The following is a 17,938-nucleotide window of genomic DNA, read 5'->3' as shown; positions in this document are numbered from 1 at the left end:
TATATGGAGTGGGGTCCACATAATAAATTACTGTTTTATTTTCTAGGTTTTTGGAGATTAGGGGACCCCACATGTAAGGCAGAGAGAGGTGGCACCAGGGTGCACAAGTCATGACAGACTTCTGGTTGATATCTGTTCCTCTGGACAGGACCAGCTCACAGTCTCTGGAGAAACTCAAGCATTCTGTAGCCAAAACCAAACTTGCCTCCAGCTTCAAGTTTTCCATCCCAGAATTGAAGGTTAGGATTTGTGCCGCATAGCTACCAAGAGGCTCAAATAGATGAACAAGGCCACTTGACTTGGATTGTACCGCCTTCATCGACCTTCCAAGCATGACATAACTTCCGCATTTCTTTGTACAGTAGCAATTCACATCTGACAACACAGCAGCTCTATGGTAATGAATGACAACACTGCGATCCACTAGAAATTAAAGTTGAATGAGACCACAGTTGGACAAGTTGGACAAGTATTTCCACCTCACAGTCACTATACTACGCAATACATCTGTGATAACTGTTCAGGTCAGCAATGGTCAGATTCAGAGTATTGTATATTTACAGGACAAAGGTGTTCAGTTGCCTTCCCTGGTGAAGTGGTGGGCTCATATTTCACTCTTCAAGTGATGGTTTGGAGTCTTTCAGAATGTTTTCCATTTGACCTCTTTCACTCAACTTGATCGATAAGGTCTACTAGCCTGTCCTAAGTTTCAATTGGGGGAAAAAGCTAACTGAAACCTGCTCCTTGTTTTGAGGCTAAGTGAGATGTTACAATGTAATTGCAGCCTGCCAGTCACCTGTTATACGTTTACACTTCAAGTATTATGATTGTAACATTTCCACTTCTAATCTCCTAGGTTGGAACATTGGACATCCTCCTGGGTGTGTCAGATGACCTCTCCAAACTGGACACTCAAGCTGAGAGGTACAAGACACTTTCAGGGTCATGTTGGTGTGTTTTGTGCCTGTGTGCTTCCTCACTATGTTATAGGCTAGTAGTAATTTACTCTACTAACTGTATACCTCTTTAAGTTCTTCTTTCATTATTAATTTATGCTTGGATGATGCTGACATTTTGTTTCCTGCTTTTCCATTGGCTTGAATATGAGCTGGGCAGGCTGAAGTTGTTAGTTAGAAGTTCCTTAATAGTTTAGTGTACTGATCAGTGCTTGACTTCGGCAGGAGCTCACCGAAGCTGTGTACCGGCACCTCAACTTTTCTGCTGCTTGAGCTCCTGTTCCTCTTATAGAATATTTGCTCAAAAGTATTGTAGAGCTCCTGCACCTAAATACAAACAGTACCGGCACCCAAAATGAGAACCGGAACCTATTTCAGTCCAAGTCATGCATTGGTACTGATTATAAGGATATTGGGAAGGGCTTTGCTCTTATGAGCCCCGGAAGTCTGAGTTTACTTTTAGGAAACTGTAGTCTCTTATTACAAGTGCTAAGCACATCCCCTACCTATAAAGTGCTCTTGGGAAATTGGTACTTGTATAAAGTTTTGTTTGTAGAGCTCTTCATCTTCCTTGTGATATACAAATATAACAATTTGTTAAGTCATAAGGCTCTGGTGATGTTTATTTCCTGTCATGATAAGTGGCTTGTCACCTCCATGTTCTCCAGAGTAATGCAGAGGACAGCTCAGTGCATGGCGGAGGTGATGGAGCAGGCCAGTGATAAAGTGGTGGAGAATGCCCTGGCTAACGGCGGTGAGTCCCAGTGACAGTTACCCTACCCTGGGTATAGGGCATGAGGGCCTGGGGGACCGGAGTCAAACAGTATAGTATAGTAAGCACCTGTAGCAAGACGCTGATCAAACAGCACAGAAGTGCGTGTGCACGTACATGCGCATACACACTACACATACACACGTGCTCGTGCACGCACGCACACACACATACACTTTTACACACACACACGCACATACACACACACATGCACACACACATGTAGCCGGCAGGTAGCCTAGTGGTTAAGAGCATTAGGCCAGTAACCAAAAGGTTGCTGGGTCAATCCACCGAGCCGACTAGGTGAAAAATCTGTCGATGTGCCCTTGAGCAAGGCACTTAACCCTAATAAATAAGTCGCTCTGGATAAGAGCGTCTGCTAAATGACTAACATTTAAAAAATGTACACACACACACCACCCTGCTCCAACCTGCTTGTTCACTTCAGATCTGGGTACATTTATGTTGTGTTTGCAATAAGGAGCAATTTGCAAATGAACACACCCATGTTTGTTACAGTAGCAAACTATGTTTCCACCTCACTAGGTCATTGTTAATACAACATTGTCTCTTGGTACTTTTTTGTACTCTGTAGAATTAGTTGTTATGTTTTTTTTTGTTCCCTTTGTTTGCTTCTATGTTGGTGCTACTAGTTATTATGCAGTTATTACCATTAGTTATTACCATGACCATTACCTAAAGGTTTCTGATCTAAGAAAGTTCTGACAGCTGACGTTCTACAGCTAAGAGACTAGTAGTAGTATGCTCATCGTTCTGCCCTCATCTCCCCACCACGTCTCCCCTCATCAGACCCCAAGACTCATCATAAAGTCTCCCAGTCACCCTCGAAAGCCTACTTCAAGACCTTGCTGGGTATTTTGGCTTGTGTTTGGGATTTTATCTGCTTCGCTTGCAGGATTGTAGGATTGTAATGCTGATGCAGAGTTTGGTTGGTTTGAGTGGTGTGTTTTGGATAGTTTTCTTAATTTAGTCTTTACTCTCATGCACATGTATACTGAACAAAAATATAAACGCAACATGCAACAATTTCAAAGAGTTACAGTTCTTATGAAGAAATCAGTCGATTGAAATAAATTCATTCGGCCCTAATCTATGGATTCCACATGACAGGGAATACAGATATGCATCTTTTGGTCACAGATACCTTAAAAGAAATGAGCCTCACAATGGGCCTCAGGATCTCGTAACGGTATTTCTGTGCATTCAAATTGCCATCAATAAAATGCAATTGTGTTCGTTGTCCATAGCTTATGCCTGCCCATACCATAACCCCACCACCACCATGGGGCTCTCAATTCACAACGTTGACATCAGCAAACCGTTCGCCCATAGAGCGCCATACACGTGGTCTGCGGTTGTGAGGTCAGTTGGACGTACTGCCAGATCTTCTAAAATGACGTTGGAGGCGGCTTTTGGTCGAGAAATGAACATAAAATTCTCTGGCAACAGCTCTGGTGGACATTCCTGGAGTCAGCATGCCAATTGCACGATCCCTCAAAACTGGAGACATCTGTGGCATTGTGTTGTGTGACAAAACTACACATTTTAGAGTGGCCTTTTATTGTCCCCAGCACAAGGTGCACCTGTGTAATGATCATGCTGTTTAATCAGCTTCTTGATATGCCACACCTGTCAGATGGATGGATTATCTTGGCAAAGGAGAAATGCTCACTAACAGGGATGTAAACAAATTTGTGCCCAACATTTTAGAGAAATAAGCTTTTTGTGCATATGGAAACTTATGGGGATCTTTTATTTCAGCTCATGAAACATGGGGCCAACATTTTACTTGTTGTGTTTATATTTTTGTTCAGTGTAGTTGTGTTGTGTATTGTGATGCCACGAGAGGCTACCGCTTCCAGCGGGGTTGCCCAAGTAGTGCAAGGAGTCCAGGTTCAACCAAAACAAGGATTTTTATTAAAGGTCTTCGGCAACTAACGAAATTATAACACAATTCTCTTCTTCCCCGAGCCCACCCTACAGACCGTGTCTCTTCCCTTCCAAAACAACTCCAGCCCATCAGCCCCTCATTTGTTTCAGCTGCGTGGGAAGATTGGCCATAGAGGGGTGGAGTTCCCGACCATACCAGCAGATGGAGCCATAGCTGTCTGGGTTTGCAGCCACCTCAGGGGGATGTAACGTCCCTCCAGGACACAGCCTCTCGTGACATCACACATCCCCTCCTCGGGACCGACGTCCTCGTCTGGGTAAAGGCAGCGAAGAAGGCATCACGCCGGGAGAGGGCGTCCGCATTGCCGTGGTGCTTGCCAGACTGCTCTCTCTTCAACTCCTCCAACTCTAGGACCAGGGACTCCGCCTCCTGTTGTCTCTCTCCTTGAGTTTCTTACTGAACGCATCAGCCTTGGTTTTAGCAGAGTTTAGCTTCTGTTGAGCAGCTTTCAGTTCCTTCTCTCTCTCTGCCTCCGCATTCTTCATCTTGTTCTCCAACACCTTGTACTTCTCCTCTGCCTTCTTCTGGACCTCCTTACTACTGCGCAGGGTCTCCTCACACTCTCGATGGTCCTGCGCAGCCTCTCCAGCTCCTCCTGTTGCTTAGGGAAGGAGCTCTGTTGGAGTTTAGCCTGGAGGATATCTAACTCTTCTGTCTTCATGTCTAACTGTTGCTTTAACAAACGATACCTCTCAGCGGTCCCCTTCAGACCAGACAGTTCTTTGTCCAGATTCTGTAGCTCCGTCTCTGTGTCGGTCTGGGCACCTGCCATCCCTATCAGAGCCCGGGCGGGGAGTGAGTAACTCGGAGGATTGCACCGGAGCCTTCCCAGGATGAGTCTTGCCTCTCCGTTTCCGAGGTACTCGGGTTATCCTCTCCTGAGACTCTCTCCAGAGTGGGTAAAAGGCTGGGCAGTCTCGTCCAATTAGGACAGGGACGGGGAGGGAATCAACCACCCCCGCCGTCGTGTGTATGGTTCCCCGTGTGCTGGTCATTGTAAGTTCAGTAATGGGGTATTCTCTGGTGTCCCCATGGACACAGGGAAACTGGGAGGACTTTCCCCGGGGTCAGACACGTTGGGCCCACCAAATCCCTACGCACCAGGGTGGCCCGGCTACCAGAATCCAGTAAGGCCTCCACATCATGGTGATTCACAGTTACCGGGCAGGTGGGGGGTCGATCTGGGCCGCCATCTACGACTCCCAAGAGCGAGGCAACCCGGTGTGTGGGTGCTGAGCTGGAGGACTCCGCAGTGGGCATAGGTTCATCGGCTGGTTTCCCACACTGCCAGGAGATATGTCCCATCTCCCCACACCGGTAACACTGTCGAGTTTCCCCCTCCTGGTGTACTCTTCTTGGACCCGCCTGGTTTCTGGCTCCCCCTGGAGCCGGGATAAGTCCTGACGTGGCTGGGTTCGAGACCTTGGGGTCCTTTGGACGGGTCCTTCCCATTTGTGGTGGGGCCGCACTCCTGGGGTCTTTTTCGGGAAGCATTCAGCATCTCCGCTGTGGCCTGGTACTTTTCCACAGCTTCCACGGTCAGATCAGCCGTGGTCAAGGCCTGTTGACTGATGAACCGTTTTGCCTCACAAGGCAGGGCGCGTAGGTAACGATCCACCACAACGGCCTCCACCACCGCCGCTGCTGTATTCCTCTGCGGATCCAGCCATTTCCTTGCGATTCGGACAAGTTCATGCATCTGCGCCCGAGGAGGTTGGTCTGGTTGGAAGGTCCAACTGTGAAAGCGCTGGGCCATACCAAATTTTGTGAGTCCATATCTGCTGAGGATCTCAGACTTCAGGGCATCATAGTCAGTAACCTGGTCAGGGCCCAGGTCCCCGGACAGCATTCAGCGCTTCCCCGGTTAGAAAGGGGGGCTAACAGACCAACCCACTGTTGCTTGGGCCAGGCTTCCCTAGTGGCCGTGGCCTCAAATGCATGCAGGTATGCCTCAATGTCATCGGTAGCTCCCATCTTAGATATAAAAGTCACTTGCCTTTATTGGGCGGGTATTTTGGACCACCCTCTGTCTCTGCAACTGCAATTCCTCTGCCTTCAGAAGGTTGGCTTTCTTTTGCTCCTCCAAGAGAGCCACGTTTGTTTGCATCTGGGCTTGCTGGCCAGCAACAAGGGCTTTCAATATGTCCTCCATTTCAGTCGGCGGGGAGCCTACGGCCAGCTTGGAAAACTGGGTGATCAAACCTTCGGTATCCTCCTCTGACATGCACTATTACCGCTTGAGCGTGCCTGTATTCTCCACCATCTGTGATGCCACGAGAGGCTGATACCGCTTCCAGCGGGGTTGCCCAAGTAGTGCAAGGAGTCCAGGTTCAACCAAAACAAGGATTTTTATTAAAGGTCTTCGGCAACTAACGAAATTATAACACAATTCTCTTCTTCCCCGAGCCCACCCTACAGACCGTGTCTCTTCCCTTCCAAAACAACTCCAGCCCATCAGCCCCTCATTTGTTTCAGCTGCGTGGGAAGATTGGCCATAGAGGGGTGGAGTTCCCGACCATACCAGCAGATGGAGCCATAGCTGTCTGGGTTTGCAGCCACCTCAGGGGGATGTAACGTCCCTCCAGGACACAGCCTCTCGTGACATCACAGTATACATCTGTGTTTGTCTTTGTGTGTGTGTATACGTCCATCTGTGATTCTGTGTGTGTGTGTCTCAGCATGTCCCTGTTTGCTGAGCTCTGTTTTGTATGGAGCCCTTTTGTTTTGTGTCACTGTGAAATTGATTGCCTGTGACATGTTGTCTGTGCATCTCAACAGTGGATCTGGTCAGTTATGTGACAAAGTTCCAGTGGGACAGAGCCAAGTACTCCACTGCACTGCCTTTTAAGAGCCTGGCAGACATCATAGCCAAGGTATCCCTCTACTTGTTTTATACATACTGTATACATTATGTATTAATTCATTCTTACATTCAAATGACTGTGTGTGTGTGTGTGTGTGTGTGTGTGTGTGTGTGTGTGTGTGTGTGTGTGTGTGTGTGTGTGTGTGTGTGTGTGTGTGTGTGTGTGTGTGTGAGCGTGCATTCGTGCGTGAACTGGCTGTGGTACTAGTACTACTCAAAATATATTCCTGATAATAGATCTATTTTTTCTAGTACATTCAGGTTAGAAGCAATGTAAGGCAAGATACCCCATCTGGTACATGTGTTTGAGTTCAGGCAGAGCTGGGCAAACAAGTAGCACAGAGTCTCTCTCTCTCTCTCTGTGTCTGAAGGTCAGACTAACCGCAGGTATAATGTTACCAGCAGAAAAGAAGAGTGAGTCTGACCACAGCTCAACTCTATTGCCAGTACTGCTCTCATTGGCTCTAATTGTGTCTGTTAATCCCTTTCATTTGTGAGCCAGACAGACACTGACCTCAAGTCTTAATGTAAGGATCATGCAGTGGTGTACAATGGCCTTTTTATTAAAAAGGCAATCAAATCCATAGAGATCCTATAATTTCTAATTGTATGATCACATCATACCATCTGGTTTAATAATAAACAAAATAAGATGTTGTTACAATACATTTGGTATGTAGTGTGATGACTATATAAAGTGGGTTTTATCAAAGTAAAACTCAATATGTGCCCAAATCTCTTACCTGATGCAATGTTGTTGTGATGTTGACATAACTTAGCGATGTGTGTCTACAGGAAGGTCTATGAGGAGGGCGAGGAAGCCATTTTCACTGTTACCCTTTTCAAGAAGGACAGGTAATTCAGCAGCAACTTAGGACATCACTTGATACTTTTCTGAACAACAAGAAGTAAATAACTAATTTGATCTAATGTGGTCATGGCAACAGGTTCACGATACGAGAATTTTGTTTCGATCAGGTGGAGCTTCAGAAGCGGGAGATGAGCCGTCTTCTTGTGGACAAGAAGGAGCAGTATGTAAGTGAAGCATTTTGAGTGTATGTAGGTGGATTATAAGTAACTTGTGGATGCATATGTAGAGTATGAGTTTGTGTGTATACGTATGTGTGTGTCTTCTCCGAAGGGAACCTTTGTGCGTTGGCTCAAGGTGAACTTCAGTGAAGTGTTTGTGGCCTGGATCCACCTGAAAGTCCTGGAGGTGTTTGTGGAATCTGTTCTCAGGTCAGTCAAATACATTTATTGTCAAATTCAATTGATGTCATATGATAACCATACAGTTACTAGTTAGTCTGTACTTGGTCAGGTATGGGCTGCCGGTGAGTTTTCAGGCATTGCTGCTGCAGCCAGATAAGAAGCGTACAAAGAAATTGAGGGAGCAGCTGAGTTCTCTGTTTGGACACTTGGACCCTACAGCTTCTGCCATGATCTCCAGCAAGCCTGAAGTGAGAGTAATTTCCTTTGTTCAACTTTAGGTGTTTTATGGGATTGTCTCTCCCATAGATATATACACTGAACAAAAATATAAACGCAACATGCAACAATTTCAATGATTTTACTGAGTTACAGTTCATATAAGGAAATCAGTCAATTGAAATACATTAATTAGGCCCTAATTTATGGATTTCACACGACTGGGAATAAAGATATGCATCTGTTGGTCACAGATACCTTAACAAAAAAGGTAGGGGTGTGGATGAGAAAACCAGTCAGTATCTGGTGTGACATCTCCTCCTTTGCATAGAGTTGATCGGGCTGTTGATTGTGGCCTGTGGAATGTTCTCCCACTCCTCTTCAATGGCTGTGTGAAGTTGCTGGATATTGGCAGGAACTGGAACACGGTGTCGTACACGTCTATCCAGAGCATCCCAAACATGCTCAATGGGTGACATGTCTAGTAGGTATGAAGGCCATGGAAGAACTGGGACATTTTCAGCTTCCAGGAATTGTGTACAGATCCTTGCGACATGGGGCCGTGCATTATCATGCAGAAACATGAGGTGATGGCGGCAGATGAATGGCACGACAATGGGCCTCAGGATCTCGTCACGGTATCTCTGTGCATTCAAATTGCCATCGATAAAATGCAATTGTGTTTGTTGTCCGTAACTTATGCCTGCCCATACCATAACCCCACTGCCACCATGGGGCACTCTGGGCTGGCGTGGTTACACGTGGTCTGCGGTTGTGAGGCCGGTTGGACGTACTGCCAAATTCTCTAAAACAACGTTGGAGGCGGCTTTTGGTAGAGAAATTAACATTCAATTCTCTGGCAAAAGCTCTGGTGGACATTCCTGCAGTCAGCATGCTAATTGCACGCTTCCTGTGAGAAAACTCAACCTTTTATTATCCCCAGCACAAGGTGCATGTGGAAAATTTCGGGGGTCTTTTATTTCAGCTCATGAAACATGGGACCAACACTTTACATGTTGCGTTTATAATTTTGATCAATGAAGTGGATTGTCCCTCCAATCACTGCGGGTAACTGTTGAGATATTCTGCTCTCTGTCTCCCTCTGTCTGCCAGGTGGCCCTTGACGTGCCAGGATTGAGCGCTGTGTCTCCGCAGGACTACTACTTCTACATCTGTGTCCAGATCAGTGTCACGCTTCTGGATCCTAGCTAGTAGCCAATGAGGAGTGGGCCCCAATCCCAAATTAACCATTTCCCTAGGTCCCTGTTGACTTCAAAGCCTAAATAAGTATTAACAATATGGTGAGCCTCTACCCTGCCACCAGAGGGTTAGGATTGAGAGATTATCATATTGCTAATACATATCTAGTCCTTTCAGTTGGATGAAGGGAAGTCAAAAGGCTCTAGGGTTAGGAAGGAGGGATTGGTTTGGGTTTGGGTTGTCAACGCATCCTGAACTCCCCGTGGACTAGAATAAAGCCTGTAAAAATACCAAAACCCATTAAATAAGTGGTTGATTCTAGCAAAGATTTTTTAAAGACATAGATATGAATAATATCAAGGTAGCCAGGAATTAAAATTTCAGATACACTTCTTCAGCTTTGATGATCTTCAATGACTACAAGCAAGCAACCTTTTTCAGATGTTGAGAATGCATTTCTAGACATGATCTACAGACCAAAGAAAATCTATGTATTGCTGATCCTTGATTTGGCCCCACTTGGCCTACATGGTATTATGTGACCATATGAATGTATACACAATATATTGAAGGTCGGGACCAATGATATACAACAGAAAATACATCCATGTTCACCCTAAAAGTGTGGACTAAGCTACCAAGTCAACAGCAACAGTTCTATTTCTTGCGTCCAATCCGAAATCCACCCACTTCTGGACTCGATCTGAGAGGATTGGTATGAAGCTAAATCCTCATGACACCAATTATCTTGTGTGTATATCAATTAAGGATGTGATTATTACTTATTGCTGATACATGACTGTGGATCAGTGATGTTGTGATACTGATCTTTTTCCCTCACAGAAACTATCACAGTAATGTCACATTTCTACCCTTTGTGACTGCAATAAAAGTTTTTGTATGGTAGCTGTGATGTCCTTGTGTCATCTATAATTGTTCATGCTGAACATGTACAGGTAACTAACAAAATAATGGAAACATGAGTAGGCTTAAATGAGGGACACAGAGTATATTGAAAGCTGGTGCTTGCACACAGCTGTGGTTCCAGTTAATTAAGCAGCTAAAATCCCATCATGCTTAGGGTCATAAATAAAAATGCTGGGCAGGCCATAATTCTTTGCCATTATTTTGGCTACCATGGCTATGCCCCCATAGGATAACAATGCCCCCATCCACAGGGCACAAATGGTCACTGAATGGTTTGATGAGCATGATGCCATGGCCGTCTCAGTCACCAGATCTCGACCCAATTGAAAACTTATGGGAGATTCTGGAGCATTGCCATCACTAACACACCATTCGTGGAAGAATGTTGTCACATCCCTCCAATAGAGTGCCAGACACTTGTAGAATCTATGCCAAGGTGCATTGAAACTGTTCTGGCTCATGGTGGCCCAATGCCCTATTTAGACACTTTATGTTGGTGTTTCCTTTATTTGGGCAGTTACCTGAAGTGTAGCACACGTGTGTGTGTGTGTGTGTGTGTGTGTGTGTGTGTGTGTGTGTGTGTGTGTGTGTGTGTGTGTGTGTGTGTGTGTGTGTGTGTGTGTGTGTGTGTGCGTGTGTGTGTGTGTGGGGGGGGGGCTATATAGGAAAATGCCCTTTGTCAGTTGTGGAAAGATGAGATATCTCGTGCTCAGGTCCTGAACCTATCACCATACATTTAATCTGACCCTCTGGACTGGAATCTTACAGTATGTCCGAGCATCTCGAATTGTGCAATTGTATTTGTTGTCAGCAGAGAGTGTCATATCTCCATTTTCTGGAGACGTGCGTAATTGCGCGGCTGTCCAAAGTTATCAAAAGGGCAACAGCAGATACTGATGTCATTTAATGGTAACGCTTTGACATTACCCCTGACAATAACTTCGTATTAATTTCCCAGATGTCTTTTTTCTTCTATCTGTTGTCAAGACAGATATGTATTGTAGTGTGCCATACGCTCACCAACAAGTTCTGCATCAATTCCCACTCACACAGTAGCGATTTTAGCATGTAAATCTTGGTAGGGCAAACCCCCCAAAACATTTTTATGCATGCCAGCAAAGCCACTACAAAACACAACACTAAACAATACATTAATTGCACTATAACGGTGACAAACAGTGCCCACAAACTGTTAGGGCCTACATAAAGCTGTCTCAACAGCAGAGTCCCAACAGCAGTCCCAACACCTTACCACTGCTACACCTGGCTATCAGCGGAGCCTTGTCTGGCAGCAAAACAGTTCATTCAGCCTCATTTACTGACTTTTATAAAAACATAGCTGATATGGCTGACTTGCTTTAACAAATTTGGTTTCTATTGACAATTGAGATGGCATAAGGGGACGACCAGCAGATAAGAGGCAATCCGTAATTTCAATTAAGACATAAATGAGCAAGCTAGGATGGACGTAGTCAATATAACTATTTGTTCAGCACTTTTGAAATGACAGAATTCAGAACATGGGCCGTTCTTACAGTATTCTCTGTACACCAAGTCAGAACTGTAAGATAAATAAAGGGGGCATATAAGCAGACAATGAATGCTCTTAAAATATACAATAATGACATTTCTCTAAAACAGGCTATGTGCTATATGTGCACCACCAAGTCAGAACAATAGGCTAAGTTATGAGGGGAAAAGGGACCAAATTATTAGGGTGAGTCACATTGGCTACTAACAGCTTACTACACAACATACACTTAGTATTACTTTCTTAGCTACAGTATACATATCTCCCTGGCATATTACATAATTTATGCAGCAACATACAATAATTTTTTTGACTCACCTTGTTGTGCTGTGCTCACTTGAACAGGAAGGTGGCGCGGCGGTCCTTTGTGGGGACATTTTGTCATCAAACTTTGTCATCAAAGTCTGGCATTATCTGGATTTATGGTGCTTTCAAGACAACTGGGAACTCTGAAAAAAACAAGGTTGAATCATGACGTCAGTGATCTTCATGTCGGAGCTCTAAAAAGAGGCCCAAGTTCCTGACTTGGAATTCTGAGTTGGATTGCTGTTGAAAACCTATTTTCCCAGTCGGAGCTAATTTTTTTCTGAGTTCCCAGTTGTCTTGAACTCACTGAAGTCTGAGATTTCCCAGTTCCGAATTTCCAGTTATTTTGAACGCGGCAGAAGTCATGCTGGATTGACAGCATGGCCAAAGTTGAATGTTTATCATTTTAAGCTTGGAAAATAGACCCTTAAACCCAGACTTGGACCACACCCTCACCCCACTGAATAGCAGGCCAGTGATTGCTTTGCAATGCTTGCAGTTAGCCACCTATTCCTTCCAAACCACTCATTGTTGAATTTGCGTTTTCCAACTTGTTGTGTAATGTTTATGTCCAATGGCCGATGAGCACCGATACGTTTTATCTATAATTTCTCTTCATAATTTCTCTTCATATGACAAGGATTGAAAATGATTTGCCAGTAGATTGTCGACTTGAATCAGGATGATGACTTCTAGCTTGCTAGCTAAGATGTTGAAATTATGATATTGACATGATCAGTCCAATCAAAGCTATGGTAGATATAACGTGATTTGAAATGATTTTATCTGTGGCCAATGACCTTGAGCCTTCTTGGATGGACACTTCTAATGTAACTCTATGGCTTGAATTTTCGAGCTCTCCCTGTAGATTTTGCGGTGACATAGTGTCCCCATGAGTGACAGAACACTGAGCCAATCACAGCGCAACTAGAGAACATTACTAACCCCTACGCTCCGTATTTTACGCTGGCTGCCCCACCACCACAGAAAGCACTGAGCTAGGCTGAAATACCTGCATTTTGGAGCTGCCTTACTCAAGAAAGCAAAAAAGAGACCATGTTTCTATGCGGCTTTAGTAACTCAATTATTATTTATTTTTTACATTGTTTGTAAACTGAAATGTGACACCTATTAATGCCAAAATAGCATGCAAAACAGGCACACAAAAAAACCTTAACAGGTTTGAATGACGGGTCGCCACTGCACTCACATCATATCACCTCACTTCAACCATATGCAATAATTGTGTTAATTGCCCAAGCCGGTTTGGTAAATTCAAAACTTCAAGCAGAGTGATATCCGCCCACAGAGAATATCCGCCCACAGAGCTCAGAGCCGCAGCAGCAGTGTGTGTGTGAGTGTGAGTGTGAGTGTGAGTGTGTGTGTGTGTGTGAGAGAGAGAGAGAGAGAGAGAGAGAGAGAGAGAGAGAGAGAGAGAGAGAGAGAGAGAGAGAGAGAGAGAGAGAGAGAGAGAGAGAGAGATTACTTAATTGCCGCTTTGGATTTGGGAGAGCGCAGACCGGGGTTTTGCGCAATGGCTTTCCTCCTTTTTAAAATTAGTCTACTTTATTGGCTACCTGCACTTTAAACTGTTCATGCACATGAAACATAAGTCTGTTTATTGCATTTCGACATTTTCGACGCCGAAAATAGCATACGACAGCAGGAAAGATGTGGACTATACCCAAACCCCGATATAAGAACTGCAACAGCTTGGACACGAGGGATGAAGCCGAGATAGCCGTGAACATTGGCGGGGTGAGGCTAGTTTTATACGGGGATGTGCTTAACCGCTACCCGGAGAGTCGACTTGCAGAACTTATCAACTGCTCAACTCTGAATTACGACATTATCTACTCACTTTGTGATGACTACGACCCGGGTAAAAGGGAGTTTTATTTTGACCGGGATCCTGACGCTTTCAGATGTATAATTGACGTGTATTACTTCGGTGAGATTCACATCAAACGAGGTATCTGTCCCATTTGTTTCATTAAAGAGATGGAATTCTGGAAAATTGACCAAAGCTATTTGGACGAGTGCTGTAAAAGTGACCTGACTGAAAAAGAGGAAGAGCTGGCTGAGATTGCCAACAAAGTGAAGCTTATCTTGGATGATCTAGATGGGGTCCCTTCTGTTAACCGCTCAGCGCGGTGCCAAAAGTTCCTTTGGAAACTCATGGAGAAACCGGAGTCCTCATTGCCTGCGCGCGTTATCGCCATCGCATCTTTCCTCTTCGTCCTTGTGTCATCCTTGGTGATGTGCGTGGGGACCATTCCAGAAGTCCAAATGGAGGACGAAGAGGGGGACCTTGTGGAACACCCAACGCTGGAGGCCATCGAGACAGCCTGCATAGGCTGGTTCACCGTAGAATATCTGCTGCGTTTTATGTCCTCCCCAAATAAACTGCACTTTTCCCTATCCTTTATGAACATAATAGACTTCATGGCTATCATGCCCTTTTACGTGGTGCTGACCCTTACTTACCTAGGTACGGCCATGATGGATCTGGCCAAGGTCCAGCAAGCGGTCCAGGCGCTTCGCATCATGCGTATCGCCCGCATCTTCAAACTGGCGCGCCACTCCTCCGGGCTACAGACTCTCACCTATGCGCTGAAGAGGAGTTTCAAAGAGCTGGGGCTGCTCCTTATGTACATGGGCATAGGGATATTCGTGTTCTCAGCACTGGGCTACACCCTGGAGCAAAGCCACCCGGAGACCCTATTCAGTAGCATCCCACAGTCCTTCTGGTGGGCTATTATCACCATGACGACCGTAGGCTATGGAGACATTTACCCCAAAACCACGCTCGGCAAGTGCAACGCAGCCATCAGCTTCCTGTGTGGGGTGATAGCCATCGCGTTGCCCATTCACCCTATTATCAACAACTTCGTTATTTTTTACAACAAGCAGAGATTGCTCGAGACCGCGGCCAAGCACGAGATGGAGCTCATGGAGTTGCAGTCTAGCGAGGACTCACTGGTGAAGGCCACTCGCAAGTCTGGCGCATTGGGTGCGTTGGAGAGCTCTATGCGCACCTCGCGTAGTGATAATTGTATACCACTTATTGAGGAATCGACCAGGACTTTGAAATCGAAAAAGTATTGCTCGGAAACAGAATCGTTTTAACTTGGCATAGACATAGGCCTATTGTATAGTGATGTGTTTCAATTCAATTTCCTCCTGTAGCTTCTTCGCCTCTACACAGTAAATCAAGGATAGTTGAAATCACAGTGTAAAAAGAATTCGGATTAAATTGACTCTACTGGGAGTTATCTTAATCCTCAAGAGAGTGATATGCTCCCTGGAGTTAGTGTTGATAACTGGAGTTGATTGGGACAGAGTACTTTTAACTCCCTTAAGAGTAACCAGAGACAGGGAGTTAAATATATGGAGTTATCTACGGATGTGAGAGGGGCCTCATTGGCATATTTCCCAGCTTGCTCTGTTAAAGGTTGATTTTTAAAATAGTTTGTTTCAATATCTGTGTTTTTGCATGCACATTGGTTGTTTTTGATCTTATGCTACACAAAGATAAGAAACATACATTTATCTGAACTAATCCAACTGGTAAGTGGTTGGATTTATAGTAACCGTTAGTGAGATAGTTATTCCAGTTTACACGGTGTAGTAGGTAGTCTCCATGTATTGTATTTTCTTCCCTACTATGACAGGTATTCTACAAGCAAATTGTGGGTGATGTAAAAGTGCTGGATATCTTCATGCAAGTTGGATTCCAATTGAGAATGCATATCACATTACAAACCACCATAATGTGAAACACTAAGAAATATTCAAATACGTTTTTACACCCTTATAATGCAAAGGAAGTAAACCGAAAGAGAAATGTACTCTGCTGGAGTTGATTGTTAATTCAAAACGACACTGAAAATAGTAAAAGGGCAATTGGTGTTACATTTAAGCAACTCTCTGAGAGTTGGACATTTACTCCATTTAGTGCTGTTTTAAATCCCCAAATATCAACACCATGACCAGAGTAGTTTTATCACAAAATGGGGGTGGGACCATATAAACCCCAAAATAGTGTTACATTTCACTCCATAGGAGTTGAATTAACTCTTGCGATTTTACCATGTATATGTGGGTCTAGTCAGTCTACAGCAAAACAACAAGAATGGAGGACGTTTGTCCTCTGAATTTAGTTTTTCGAGGAGAATTGTAATTGTATTTATTCAATTAGCAACGAATAAAGCGTTTGAATGTGAAACATTGAAATGGGCCTTATGAGTATCCAAATCTGGAGACATAGGCATACTAATGTGGAGCTTAACCACCCCATTCCCATTCCGCTGAGGAAAGTCATTATGAAATACAGTGCTCACACTTGAGCGTAATGTGTTGTTTCTATTTCTTTGATTTTTGTACAGGGGGATGCCTGTAATTATTATACCGGTGCACATACCTTTTACGCACAGATAGCCTAATGGGTCATTTTTATCCTCAATGCAACTTAAAAATGTTATGCATTGGCTTGTCTTCTGGACCTGCAGGGGAAAGAATGGAATTTCGTTTTTTATCTGAGGTACATAAAATATTAGCCTCGTAATTACCAGACTGATTAACATTCATATAAGCTCGCAAGATCAGGCGGTTTGCGAGGCTAATGAAATATATAGTGAACATAAATATAAACGCAACGTGCAACAATTTCAAATATTTTATTGAATTACAGTTCATATAAGGAAATCAGTCAATTGAAATACATTCATTAGGCCCTAATCTATGGATTTCACATGACTGGGAATACAGATATGCATCTGTTGGTCAGAGATACCCCCAAAAAAGGTAGGGGCGTGGAAAAGAAAACCAGTCAGTATCTGGTGGGACCACCATTTGCCTCATGACGCGTGACATATCTCCTTTGCACAGAGTTGATCAGGCTGTTGATTGTGGCCTGTGGAATGTTGTCCCATTCCTCTTCAATGGCTGTGCGAAGTTCCTGGATATTGGCGGGAACTGGAACACGCTGTTGTATACGTCGATCGCCCACCTGACGCCATACACGTGGTATGCGGTTGTGAGGCCGGTTGGAAGTACTGCCAAATTCTCTAAAACTAAGTTGGAGGTGGCTTATTACCATTAGAAATGAACATTCAATTGTCTGGCAACAGCTCTGGTAGACATTCCTGCAGTCAGCATGCCAATTGCACACTCCCTTAAAACTTAAGACATCTGTGGCATTGTGTTGTGTGGCAAAACTGCACATTTTAGAGTGGCCTTTTATTGTCCCCAGCACAAGGTGCACCTATGTAATGATCATGCTGTTTAATCAGCTTCTTGATATGCCACACTTGTCAGGTGGATGGATTATCTTGGCAATGGAGAAATGCTCACTAACACATTTGTGCACAAAATCTGAGAAGTAAGCTATTTTTGCATATGGAACATTTCTGGGATCTTTTATTTCAGCTCATGAAACATGGGACCACCACTTTACATGTTGCATTTATATTTCTGTTCAGTGTATTTACCAAGGACACAACGACATCTAAGCGCCACTGAATTGATATGTGAATAAAACGATACATTTTGTCTTATAGGCCAAAAATGACAATCACTATAGTCTCAAATACCCAACTTCTAATCACTAAATCATGACATTGATGTTTATATAACTGTTCTCTCTGATTTTCTGTCATGCAAGCTCCATATACTACCGCCTCCTCCTCAGTGCGTCTGTTGGTGTCTGTCTGACTCTGATTTAAGCTCACTAATAAATGCCTCTACACATTCCCTGTCACAACATACTTTGCTAACCCCTGTTCCCATTTCCGTAAACAAAAATGGCTGTACTGTGCCTTCAGAAAGTATTCACACCCCTTGACTTTTTCCACATTTTGCCCCTTGACTTTTTCCACATTTTGTTGTGTACAGCCTGAATAAAAAATTGACTACATTGAGATGTTGTGTCACTGGCCTAAACACAATACCTCATAATGTCAAAGTGGAATTATGTTTTTCG

General features: G+C 44.3%; 2 protein-coding genes across 2 annotated transcripts; both read left to right on the top strand.

The window, feature by feature from the left end:
* The first annotated feature begins 855 nt into the window (after positions 1–855).
* LOC121544336 (V-type proton ATPase subunit C 1-A-like) lies at positions 856–10,067 on the top strand. Its single transcript, XM_041854257.1, has 8 exons — positions 856–924; positions 1,625–1,710; positions 6,479–6,573; positions 7,359–7,418; positions 7,542–7,598; positions 7,705–7,802; positions 7,885–8,023; positions 9,105–10,067. Exons 5-8 carry the CDS (start codon positions 7,563–7,565, stop codon positions 9,201–9,203), a joined length of 372 nt encoding a protein of 123 aa, XP_041710191.1. The 5' UTR covers positions 856–924; positions 1,625–1,710; positions 6,479–6,573; positions 7,359–7,418; positions 7,542–7,562; the 3' UTR covers positions 9,204–10,067.
* Positions 10,068–13,529: 3,462 nt separating this feature from the next.
* LOC121544335 (potassium voltage-gated channel subfamily F member 1-like) lies at positions 13,530–16,615 on the top strand. The gene has a single exon (XM_041854256.1). It carries the CDS (start codon positions 13,627–13,629, stop codon positions 15,082–15,084), a length of 1,458 nt encoding a protein of 485 aa, XP_041710190.1. The 5' UTR covers positions 13,530–13,626; the 3' UTR covers positions 15,085–16,615.
* Positions 16,616–17,938: the final 1,323 nt, after the last annotated feature.

The sequence above is a fragment of the Coregonus clupeaformis genome, chromosome 29 (genome assembly GCF_020615455.1).
Source record: "Coregonus clupeaformis isolate EN_2021a chromosome 29, ASM2061545v1, whole genome shotgun sequence".
NCBI classification, from domain to species: Eukaryota; Metazoa; Chordata; class Actinopteri; order Salmoniformes; family Salmonidae; genus Coregonus; species Coregonus clupeaformis.
The sequence above is the reverse complement of the archived record's forward strand: the minus strand, read 5'-3'. Positions and strand labels throughout refer to the sequence as shown.

Bases quoted from the DNA above. Each gene is read 5' to 3' on its own strand.
- LOC121544336 (XM_041854257.1), top strand. From the start codon at position 7,563: ATGAGCCGTCTTCTTGTGGACAAGAAGGAGCAGTAT. The intron at 7,803-7,884 runs GTCAGTCAAATA...GTACTTGGTCAG, and splicing joins TTTGTGGAATCTGTTCTCAG to GTATGGGCTGCCGGTGAGTT. The intron at 8,024-9,104 runs GTGAGAGTAATT...TCTGTCTGCCAG, and splicing joins TGATCTCCAGCAAGCCTGAA to GTGGCCCTTGACGTGCCAGG.
- LOC121544335 (XM_041854256.1), top strand. From the start codon at position 13,627: ATGTGGACTATACCCAAACCCCGATATAAGAACTGCAACAGCTTGGAC.